The 12,708-nt window shown below is 43.9% G+C and overlaps 1 protein-coding gene across 2 annotated transcripts in view; it reads right to left on the bottom strand.

The window, feature by feature from the left end:
- The window catches only part of Me3 (malic enzyme 3), a 211,061-nt gene that overhangs the window by 108,145 nt on the left and 90,208 nt on the right, over positions 1-12,708 (bottom strand). For both annotated transcript variants that reach the window (XM_036194599.1, XM_036194591.1), the window contains exons 3-4: positions 3,351-3,484; positions 1,363-1,512 (exon numbers count right to left, since the gene is read on the bottom strand). In XM_036194599.1, the coding sequence (XP_036050492.1) occupies positions 1,363-1,512; positions 3,351-3,484 (284 nt within the window). The remainder of the gene's footprint in view (positions 1-1,362; positions 1,513-3,350; positions 3,485-12,708) is intronic.

Below are 12,708 nucleotides of genomic sequence, written 5' to 3'. Positions count from 1 at the left end.
GACCCTGCTTTTATTGCTAATGCAAGAACTATGCAGTTGCAATGATCAGATAGATACCTTGCACTGAGAACCACTGAGACCCTTCCCATTTTTCTGGCACAAATATGTATATATGTATATATTTTTTTCAGGACTAAAAATGAAAGTAGAAATGATTTCTTTAGAAAGCTTCTCTCTCATCCTTTAGATTTAGGAGAAAATGTAATGCCATAGTTTTTGCTTACAAAGTGACATTTTGTATTGAAACTAAGTCGACTCCAAATGGAGGTCTAGTGATTTAAGGGCTAGAATGGGAGCATGTGTTTGTGTTTTGTATCCAGTGCTATTCATTGTCCTCAGTTACCCAGAGGTCTGTAGGTATGCTGAATATGAACAGAAAAGGGAGAGGACATGGAGAGGTGACAGGTAGGGACTGTTAAAACAATGGGAACAACTTCTCAGGCCAACTCTGAGCAACATGTTGAATATTTATCTTTTGGAAGTGGAGAAGATTCAATATTCCCTTGCTAACTTCTCTCTCAGAACATTTCTTGGTTGGTTGGTGTTAGTTTACTGAGCATGTGTTTAAAATCTAATGTCTCCTTGTTGGGCCATTAACTCCAAGGGAGCCTCTAAAGGTCAAGAAGCAATTTCTTCCTCGACAGTTGGACACCTGGAGATCCACTTGGGGCCTGGCTGAGGATCTCTGCATCCACTTCCATCAGTTATTGGATAAGAGTTCCAAGACGACTGTTAGGGTGTTTAGTCATCTGATCACCAGACTAGGTCAGATCAGGCTTTCTCTCGACCATTGCCAGCAGTCTATAGAGGATGTATCATTGTGGATTTCTGGGGACCTCTCGAGCACTCTGCCTACTGCAAGAGCGTGAATTGTTGAATCCAAGATTGCAAAAAGCACAGGGACAAATAGCCAAATGAAAGAAAGCACATGAATTATGAACCAACGGCTGTGGAGCCCCCAGCTAGATAAGGCCCTCTGGATAAGTGAGACAATTGAATAGCTTGATCTGTTTGGGAGGCACCCAGGCTGTGGGACCAGGACCTGTCCTTAGTGCATGAGCTGGCTGTTTGAAACCCTGGGCTTACACAGGGACACATGCTCAGCCTGGAAGGAGGGGACAGGACCTGCCTGTACTGAATCCACCAGGTTTAAATGAATCCCCAGGGGTGTCTTGGTCCTGGAGGACATGGGAATGGAGGGGAGGGGCTGAGGGGAAGGTGAGGGTGGGGGCGGGAGGGGGGGAGGACAGGGGAACCCATGGCTGATGTATAAAATTAAAACACATAATAATAATAAGAAAAGAAGCAATTTCTTATCCTCTACAGGCCAGCCTCTCTCTGGTCCCCTTAGTAGGTACTCACCGAGGTCGGCGGAAGGTCAGACCATATTGCTGACAGGCCAGCCCCACAATGGGTGTGTACACAATGGGCATGAATTTCTCCACGTCTGAGGTCAGCACCCGGTAGAAGAGCTTCTCATTGCGGTCTTGGAGAGTCATGAGAATGATATACCTTGGAAAGGAAGGAAGAAACCAGCTGATCCAGGGACACCACTGTTTGGCAGATCCGGGATGACATCACTATGCTTAAGAATGGAGGCCTTGCCCAGGGAGGGTTTACACTCAGGGTTAGCCCTGCCCTCAACCCTCTGCCAGTGTAGGGCATTCCATTTCCCTAGCTATTTGTGTACATGTCTCTCCAGTTCTACACTCTACTCCCCTCCCTCCTCACTCGAACATTTACCAGCATACCACAGCCTGTATGGCTGGAGAGCCCTCTTGACCCTTCTCCCGATCACCTGTAGAAATGAGAGTCTCTTGGGGGTGAGTTAGGAAAGTAGGGAGCCAGGAGCAAGCCCTCTAGAGCTCTTAGGAATATGCACACTCATCGCTTCTTGGTTCTAGAGCATCACTTTAGGTAAGTAAGTGAGGCCCATTAAGTCGGAAAGCATTGAGATGGCGAGCATTAGAGAGTGTAGGTTTTATAATTTCATATTTTAAGCAAATATTTTACCTTGGACTGTAGTTCTTTTTGGTACACTTAACAGAAGTTTCTGATGGTTCAAAGTTTGGGCATGTATCAGTTTGCTAGTATAATCTGTTGTGTAACTTCTGGTTTGCTCTTCAAGATGACGTGACTAGATGAACAAAGGGAGAGAATATTTGACTGGGTGGCAATATAGTCTTGGAGTTAATGTGAGTAATAGCTCTGAGATTCGGTGCTTTAGGAGTGAGGACATGGATGTGGGTAGGGACAGGCTTGTTAACTGCATCTCAGAAGCTATGGTGCCTTGGAGGAGGAGGCACTGGGAACTAGATACAGAATGAGTCTCATGGGTTGCTGAATTCTGCCCTTCATGGGCATTTAGCTCTAGTCACTTGGCTCTATGGATATTGAGAGAACCTTTATCTTCTTCCTATATATCTCCTTGAGCCCATAGCAGGATGACACAGTTTTTAAAACAAACGTATACAGAGTTTACTATGTCCCAGGCAACATTCTAATCACATCACAACGACATGCATTTAATTCTCATAAAACCCAATGGGTCATTGGCACAGTCATTATACAGGTGAAGGCTAGAGATTGGCAGACTAACTTTAGTTATTCAGTGCAGGACAGTGGATTTCACTCATTCTGGAATTAGTTAGTCTTAGAACAACTGGGCTTTGCTGTGTTGACATGGTGTGTACCTGGGTGTTGACTATTGTCTTTTGTAACAATGTTGACTCTGGAATGAGATCTTTGTGGTTGTGTCTCCACTGAGGAATATTCAGGGGGAAGCAGGGCTCTTATTTGCTGCCCATGACCTTCAACATAGCATCTAGATCCTTCCCAAGGCATCCCTTCTCCATTTCCCTAGCTATCTGTGTACATTTCTCTCCAATTCTATACTCCCCTCCCCTCCTTACTGGAACATTTACCAGCACACCACAGTCTGTATGGCTGGGGAGCTTTCTTAGCCATGGTTCCTTTTGCTGTGTTTCTTAACAGCCCCAAATCTCCAGTTTTTTGCCCCATCTCCTTCTGCTCAATGAATTGCCCTCCCCCAAGCCCTTGCTGACTGCTGAGCTGTTTCATAGAGGCTTCTGGGGCTGACTGTCTCTAACCTCTCTCCCATGGCCTCCCAGACTCCACTAGTTGAATCCAGGTTCAGTTTAGCTGGGCTTCTGTTGTAAACCTCATCTCTAGGGAGACCGAAATGCCTTTTAAGGACAGAGCTGGAACTGAAGTCTCTCGGGGCTCTCAGCCTTTCCCAGCTACAGAGAAATTAGAAACCCTCTGGGGGCCACAGGGTGGGGCAGCTCAGCCTCAGGACTGGGCACAGAGAACAGACTGCAGCCACTGACTTGTCCAGGTCGCTCTGCTGCTTCTCGTAGTATCTCATGATGCGGAGGAGCTGGACATCCTGGCTGAGGAAGCAGGGGGGGATCAGGCCATGGATGCCAAGCTGCAGCCTTTCTTCGAGTGTAAAGGCCATGCCCTGGGGAAGAAAGGAACACAGACTTAGTGAACTTCCAGGAAGCCAAGGAACAGACATTCCACCTGTGGCTGGCTAAAGTTAGTGTGAATCAGTGAAAAGGGATAGACCCAACCCCAGCCTCTGCTGTTTAAAGGGGGGCTTTCTTGTGCTAGTTAAGCTGAGGCCTCCCAATCAGACAAATGAGGAAGACAGTCACTTCATCAAGTCTAGATTTTGATTTTTTTTAAAAAGAAGCTGAGATCCACAGAAAACCAGACTATAGAATAATGTTCCTGTATATGCCCCCCTCCCCTCTACTTTCCCTGACTATCTTTTTACACTAGTGTGGTATATGCATCAAAGTTAATGAACAGAGTGGCCCATTATACAAATAATGCTTGTAGCTTATTCAGATTCCCTCCATTTTTATCATGCACATGTGCTGCTATCCAGGATTCCATCCAAGCAAGCCACATTATGTCTAGTCATTTCCTTAGGCTTGCTTTAGCTATGGCAGCCCCCAGACACCCTCAGCATTTTATGATCTTGATCTTTGGGAGAGTGTTTGTCAGGTGTTTTGGATAATACTTCTCTATTAGAATGAGTCCAGCTTTTCTTATAATTACAGTGGGGCTGGAGGCTTTCAGGGGAAGGCCACCAGAGGAGAGGGCATCCTCTGTTGGTGTCTCCTGCTTTGGAATTATTCTGCCCTGTGAAATGGTCTGTGTCAGAATCGATATATAGTAGGATAGACTCATGGACTATTGTTTTCTCCTTTGGCTTATGACTCTACACTGCCTTATTTATTGTGTTGTTCCAGCTTTGGCCTTTGGGAACTCTTTCAGTTGATTACAGTATCTTTCAGTGTCTCTTCGACACATCTCATAAAAGAGTTTTGTTTTGTGTTGAGTAATCTGTCACTTTTTGACACTCCAGGATGCTCATCTTATATATTGCCTGTTCTGGTTCTAGAAGCAGCCATTTCTTCTAAGAGCCTGGAGTTCTTTTCCTGGAGTTTGGTATTAGACACCAAGGTTTGGCATCTTTACCTTGCTCCAAGGTTTCCTAGTTTGCACTATCTCTCAGCTTATAGATCAAGGACACATAAGCATGCACTATAAATGTGTATTAATATATATTTGCAGATATTTCTGTACCTATGGGAGCCTGGATTATGTTCATACCAAGGCCTGTAACTCTAATCCACACCACATGGATCATTCTAGCCTGATCATCTTGCTGATCTATAAATTCTCACTCAGTCAGAAGTTCACCTCCCAACCTCTGTCATCTGTTTACTAATCTTTTAGTTCCAGCACATACATACAGTAGAGTCAAAATTCTTAACTATGCAGAGCAACTTTCTAAGACAGAGTATGAAATTCCTTTGGCTTTTAGTCTTACAAACTCCATTAATTTCCAAAGCTACTTAAGCAGACACGTCCCCCTCCTCCATCTTCACTGAGATTGTTATGTGAATTTATAATATGTACCGAATCCCCTGGGCTTGCCCTGCCCATCCCTTCTCGCTTTGCCAAACCTCTGGCAGTCACTGATCTTCTTTTACCATCCCTACAGTTTCACCTTTCCTCGACTGCCATGCAGTTGGAGTAAGAGAATATGCAGGCTTTCTGGACTAGGTTCTTTCTCACATATGAACCCAGTTAACTTTAACCTACTTTAAGTTCTTAAACTCAAGCACTTTATGGCTTTTGGGTCTTTTCATGATGACAACTCATTCATTTTTAGCAACAAGTAATATTCCATTTTGCATGTGTGCCACAGTTTGTCTCTAAATACACAGTTTCATTCTATATTTCCCTTACAACCACTCTGTGAAGGACATTTAAAAACCTCCACTTTACTGACGAAAGAGCTAAAGTAGAGAGGTTACTTAACTTGCTTTATACTGAATTGCCTCTAAAAGTAGGGTGTATCTGTAGCCAGTGAGTGTATTTGGCAAGGTAGTTTTACCATGATTATCCTAGGTTAGATGGTAGCAGATTTGATCAAAGGAAAAGAATTGGATGGAGGGAGAATGAGAGAGTCCTTGGCACCTTCTAATTGCCTCTTGTATGCGGTTTGAAGGCCAGGGATCTCTGGGAAGGGGCTCCCCATAGATTTATAAAGTGGTAGCCACAAGTAAACTTCTGCATGTCTTGAAGACCATTTCTTCCTGGAAGTACATGAACTGTGTGAAAGGTCTACCTTAAGATAGGTCACTCTCTGAAAAGATGATACACACAGACATGTCCAAAGCACTCCACACAGATCCCAAAGTTGCTTTACCAAAGATTTTCCTAAGTTACTATAAGGTTGGAGACATGGGGTTAAGAAGGGGTACTGAGGGGTTCAAAGAGGCAGAATGAGGGGTGCTGAGGCAGAATGGAGATGTGGGGTTCAGAGGGGACACTGAGGCAGAATGGAGATGTGGGGTACAGAGGGGCACTAAGGCAGAAAGTCTTTTTGGGTAAGAGATTTACTAGAAGAGTTATTAATGGCACAGTTGTACATATAGACAGACAGACAGCATGTCAGGGACATATGGCAGACAGCAGACTCATGAGGCAGAGTGAGACTCCTCTTTAAAAAATTTTTTTTTATATTTTTAATGTTATAATTACATCATTTCCTTTTTCCCCTTTCTCCCTCCAAACCTTCCCATATGTCCCCCTTGCTCTCTTTCAAATTCATAACCTCTTTAAATTTATTACATATATATGTTTGTGTGTACTATATGTGTGTGTCTGTGTGTGTGTGTGTGTGTGTGTATTCCTAAATATATAACTACAACTTACTCAGTTCATATGTTGTTACTTGTATGTGTATGGTTTTATGGCTGAGGGTCCTTTTTTTTTTTTTTTTATAAATCTCAGGGGAAGTGATGGCGGGCATTGTGCAGCCTGTTTCTGATTCCATGGTGGTAGAGGGAGGGAGGGGGATTCTGGAAGGAATATGCTATTCTGAGGATGTGGGAGAGGATGGGCACATTTAGTTTTGGCAGACTTTTATACTGGTTGGGGATAGGCCTGTAAATGGTAGCCTTGTGTTATCCTGGAGTCTTGTCCCTTGAGCCTGTAACTCCCTTGAAAAAATGGCAGTGGCACCCTTCATTCTCAGGAAATCCAGTTACCTGAAGATTCTGTTAGAGGGTTAGAGATTCCCAGACAGGTTCTTGGTAGCCACATTGCTGTTTCTTCTATAGCAGTATTAAGAAAGAAGTTGCTGCAGGAAGCTACGGCCTGATCAGCCTGTAGCCTCAGACCTACCAGTTACCAGTTTCATACATCCCTGGTGCTTGCCAACAGCTTTGGAGGCCAGGGTGCACCATGCTAGTTCCCAGATTCCTTTGCAGGAAACTACCATGCCTGCAGACTGGTCATCTTTTTTTTTTTTTCTTCCTCAAGACAGGGTCTCACCATGTAGCCCTGGCTGTCCTGAAACTCTCTCCGTAGACAAAGCTGGCCTCGAACTCACAGAGATCTGCCTGCCTCTGCCTCCCAAGTGCTGGGATTAAAAATGTGCACCACTGCGCACAGCTAGACTGGTTGCTCTTACCAAACACCATTGGGTAGGTGACTTTTAACTGATTTGGAAAGATTGTGGTTGCCTCTCCTTGGCTGCAGGGATCCCAGGGATCCCAGACCTTTAATTATGACGTCGTCGTCTTTGTTAATGGCCACTGTGGCTTTTAATAACAGCCTGCTTCTCTCTACAAGCTTGAGTGTTTCTCTTGGCTGACTTCCATCAACTTCTTCTGTATTTGAGAAAACGAATGACTGTTTAGCAACTGGTAATTTTAAGGATTTAAAGAACTTACTTCTAGAAGCTCTAAATTTATAAACTGGCAAAGCAGAAAGACAATTTAGCAGTTCCGTGGCTCCAAAAGGGTAAGTACTTATGTTTTGCAGGGGGTATGGAGGACTGAACCCACAGCCTTGGGCATGCTAGGAAACACTTCTCCCGAGTTATAACCTCAGCCTTCTCCCAGCCTTCTTTTTATTTTAAATTTGAGACAAGGCCTAACTATATTGCCCCCATCTGGCTGCAACTCACTAAGTAGCTTGGGTTCACTTAAACTTGTGATCTTGCCTTGGCCTCTAGTACCAGGATAATATAGGCATCTTAAAGACCATTCCTTCCCTATAGCAGAGGAAAAATGGGCTAGGACTTGCATTTAGTGGCACTCAGACTCTTGGTCTGCATGCCAGAAAGCCAATTTTCACAAAGTATGCCAGAGGTCCTGCGGCAAGAGTGGGGATTGTACAATATGGAGGAGTCGGTAATGGGTTACTTACCCATCATTGCCACATTGAGAAATTACAGCTTTTCTGTGCTTGGTAAATAGAGCTACAGATGATATTATCTAGTTAAAAAAAAAAAACCCTCAAAATAGAAAAAATGGCTTTTGGAAAATGATTTTGCTCTCATAATTAAATTTCAACCTCATTGGGGCTGGAGAGATAGGTCAGTGGTTAAGAGCACTTCGAGAGGACCCAAGTTCAGTTCCCAGCACCCACATGGCAGCTCACAACCATCTACAAGTCTAGTTCCAGGCTATCTGATACCCTCTTCTGACCTCCAAGAGCACCAGATACACATATGGTACACATCCATACAGGTAAAACACTCATACACATAAAATAAAAATTAAAAAAAAATTGACCTCCTACTCAAGTGGCATTTTTTAGCTAAGATCTGCATGTGGGGAACTATCAATTGTTACTGGTTTGAAATGTTTCAGCTGTTTGAGATTTCCCATTCAAGTGTCCGTCATCTGCTCTTGCTTTTTCCAGGGAACCACTGGACTGTTGCAAGAGCCAACAACCAGTGGGCTGCCACCTGTTTAGTAACTGAAGGCTTGTGGCCACTCTATCAGTGACTGTGCTACATCTATTTTAATATTTTTCTCGTTGTCCCTGACTTTGCCTGGTTCATCGTCCCCATTCCAGCCCAGGCACTGAACTCTATTTGCCAAGCTGCCCATGTTCTCAGGACAAAACTTACTGGTATCAGAGAGAGGATGTTTGAATATATCTCATCATCAAACACAGAGCTCAGAGGCAGCAGCCCATCAGATCGGACCCTGTCCTAGGCCCTGCTGTTCTGAGATCCAGGCTTTCTAGGGCCCTTGCTCCTGATGACTGAACTTCTCTGATTTTTTTTTTTTTTTTTTGGCGATCTGCCTTGTGTCCCTGGACCCAGACCTATGTGGTTCATTTGGCAATCTCTTCTTGTTTATTTCACAAGCATCAGTTAATTTTTATCTGTGCCAGGCCTGCCATACAAAGCACTGGGGAATCAAATAGGAATAGCCTTCAGTCTCTGGCCTCATGAATTTACTTAAGTAGACATATGGGTCAACATGGAATAATGATCATGGCCCCCTGCCATGGTGGGTGAGGCTTTTTTCCCACCTAGGAAATAATAGGGCTGCCATTTCATATGTTGTGGGATTAAACAATAATGCATGTGAAAGGCTTAGCACAGACATGTGCACATAAAAAGCATTGAGTAGCAGATTCTATTATTATTATTATTATTATTATTATTATTATTATTATTATCATAATTTTGTTCAAGGGAGGTGGCACAAAAAAGCTCACTAGTAGATGCTGGAGATGAGCCTTAGGGGCACTTCAGAGTCAGGCAGGACCAGGGGTTGAAGTGACATCATCAAAGTGTGGCTGTTTGTCCATAGGCTCTGACAAGGCTGCTGCACCCGTTACTCCAGGCATTTCCCCTCATAGTCACATTCATTCTGGCTGTCACAACTGGACTCACACCAGAGCCCATGTCCACCATGCTCTGACTGCTTCCTGCTGCTGGTCTTCCAAATCATAGTCAACCCCTCCTAGGGGCTTTCCCTGACACTCCTATTTCATATAGCTACACTAAGAGTCTATGACTCTTCAACCAGTTCATGGCCTTCTGCAAACAGGTATGTCTGTACTCTGAATTTAACAGTATATGCAGAGTTGTTTCCTCTCGCCAAGATCATTATTAGAAGGAAGCATTAGCAGACATGTGTGCCAGGCTTTCTGTCCCACACATTACATCATGCCCTTTGCTGACTGTTTATATGATTACCAGCTTCCTTCATCAGTCAACTATAGAGCCTAGAGGGTAGTGTAGGTGAGTCAGGGCTGTGTCCTCAGCCCCATGGCATACAGTTAAAGCTGATGAGCTGTTAGAGGACTGGATGGCATTTCCTTGCTATGGATATCGCTCTGTGTAAATAAAGTTCTGATTGGCCAGTGGCCAGGCAGGAAGTATAGGCAGGACAAGAGAGAAGAGAATTTTGGGAGGTGGAAGGCTGGGTGTAGGAGACACTGCCAGCTGCTGCCATGAGAAGCAACATGTAAAGACACTGGTAAGCCACAAGCCATGTGGCAAAGTATAGACTAACAGAAATGGGTTAATTTAAGATAGAAGAAGTAGATAACAAGAAGGCTGCCATGGTCATACAGTTTGTAAGCAATATAAGTTTCTGTGTGCTTTCTTGGTTGGGTCTGAGCGACTGTGGGACTGGCCAGTGAGAGAGATTTGTCCTGACTGGGCCAGGCAGGAAACTCTAACTACATTTCCTCCTCCCTTTGAACATTACTTCTTGACTCTATTTGTCTGAGACTTTCAAGACTTTGGGTGATGTGATTTCTGGTTGCAACCGAAAGTGGGATTATTAAGGCTGCCATTCTCTCTCTTTGCATCACGTTTCTGAGGGCTCTTAGCACACTCCTGGGATGGATATATGGAGTCTCAGAAATACAAGCTTTGGGAAGTCTCTGTAGACAAAAGAGTCTAGAACAACCTTTCTCTCAGATGTACTTCTGTTCTCAGGTATAAAATTACATACCCAGAAAGCCATTTCAAGTTCCCCAGTGGGGAGTGGAGGAGAGGGCTCAGGGCTGGGCTCTGCTACATCTAACTGCACTTATACACAGGAGGCATGTGACTTTTCAGCCACAATATGCCTGGAAGTTCATGCTCAGGTTTGCAGATACATTTTGACATTTCTTCCTATGATTACAGACAGGGCATGGAGGTGCTGCCATCGCACAGGCAGGATGGGGAGCAGGAGAGAATCTGGAAGATGAGAATTAGGTTTCTACTGGCTGTGTGAGCCTAAGGAAATCACCTCACCTCTGAGATTCCTCACTGCTCTGGGCTGTTGAAGCAGATTGGAATATGGAAGTTAAATTTACTTTAGATGAAGTGTTTTCAGGTTGTGGTTATTGAAGTTTCAGGTTAAGGACTATAAGCAATAGCTATTTGGTGTAACTAGGAAAAACACTTAGGTGTTTATTTCCTTTCTATGCAGGACAATAAATTCCTTCATAGCAGAGACTATATATAAATCAGCTGTGAGCTCATTGCCTGGCACAGTAGCCAGTACAGAGCAATCACTCAATACATACATAGATGGGGGATGAATTCATTTTCCAAGAAAATTATAAGACAGAAACTAATTTAGATCCTGTGGAATCTGAATAAAAGACATAGAATGTTCCAGATATCTATAGGCCCCAGGTGAACCATTCATACAGCAAACTTGTAGTAGTGAGCCCTCACTAATAAATCAATGCATTGGTCTGTTTAGTGCTGCTATGAGAAAAATGTTGTATATTTGTCTAGACAAATGCAGTAGCCACTGGACACACATATCTACTGAGCACTTGAAATGTCGCCAATATAAATGAGAAACAGGATTTTTAAGTTCCTTTTATTTTAATTAAATTAGCAGAGAGACACATACTGCTTTGGACAGGGCAGAACTTTCTCACACTGGAGGTCTTTCCCAGCCAGGCCTAGTAGGAAGCATAGGAACCAAGATCTGGATGGTTCTGGACCACCATATATGTGCTGGAAAGCAAGGGACTGAGACATCGGATCCATGGCCTTGTGTCCTGCCTCAGTTGCATAATGAAGATCCTTGCATCTGCCACCATGCAGAGCAGTGGTTCTCTGTGTGGCTGAGAGGGCTGGGGAAATCGGAGCAGAGGTAAGCTCAGTGACAGACCAGTGCCCTGAGGGCTTCAGCTGCACTTGGGTGGCCATGTCAGAAAAGGGGCTTTTCAAGGAATTTGGGATCTTGCCCTGGCCATTCCAGTGGTGTGAGGAGCTTCAGGAAAGCGTTTTTCATGATGGATGATTTAAAAATTAAGAATAAAGAAATAACTTAAAATAAAAAAAAAAAACTGCTAAGTATAAATACATGCAAACAAAACCTATGAGGGGACAGGAATTCTCATAGAAAAACTCTTTCTTCCCAAAAGCCTACATGGAAATGCTTTGCAAATATGGGAAACAATTGGAATATCTCATGACGGAGCTCTGTGGTTTCCAGTATGTTCTTACACAAGTAGATGCAATCTGAAACAGTTTACAACCTGGTTTGGGAAGGCTTTTGGTGAAGTGTGGCCATGGAGAGGGGAAGTAAGAAAAGTCAATACAAGAGCCAGAGAGGCTCAGTGGGTAAGAGGAATACTTGTTCTTTCAGAGGGCCTGGGTTTAGTTTCCAGAATACACATGCTGGCTTCGAACCTTCTGTAACCCCATCTGATGCCCTCTTCTTACCACCACAGACACCAATTATGCATGTGGTGCACAGACATTCCTGAGGGCAAAACACTTTAGTGCCTGGATCCCTTAGTGCCTGGAAAGTGCTCACACCTCTCTTTGCCCTTCAAGCATCTCAAGATCAACTTCCTCTAACATTTGAAAACATGCTTCTAACAGCAGTTACGCCATATGAACAGCTACTACAGGCAAGCCAGTTGGGAGAATGTGCTCTAGGAGTGTCTTTCTCAGCTTGGGTTCCAGTCCTAAGTCTCCAGAACATTCCCATTTTATCAAAGACACATTGTACTTCAGCTGCTTTCCCCCTCATCTTCATGTAGCATCACATAAGTGAGCTGTGGTTTTCCAGGCCCTACTTTCACCTATTTTGGCAAAGTGCACAATACATGCTTCCTCTCTTCTGTGGGAATATAGATGGTTCAGCAAAAATAATACCCAAGGAAATAACAGTTGTGGGTAAGGGCTAGAGTTGGTAGTAATTACAGGAGTAAGAGAAAGCTCCATTCACTTCTTTTTCCAAGATTAAAAAAAAAAAAGTGTATCTGGATCTGTTGGTTTGGGGGACGATGTAAGTACTGTGTATAGAAGAATTTCAAACAACAGAGACAAGTAGGGATCTATAGCAGGCTGGGACCCCACAGGTTGGGTTCAGAACCTTGACATTC

The sequence above is a fragment of the Onychomys torridus genome, chromosome 1 (assembly GCF_903995425.1).
Source record: "Onychomys torridus chromosome 1, mOncTor1.1, whole genome shotgun sequence".
Taxonomy (NCBI): Eukaryota; Metazoa; Chordata; class Mammalia; order Rodentia; family Cricetidae; genus Onychomys; species Onychomys torridus.
This window is presented reverse-complemented; position numbering and strand designations above follow the sequence as displayed.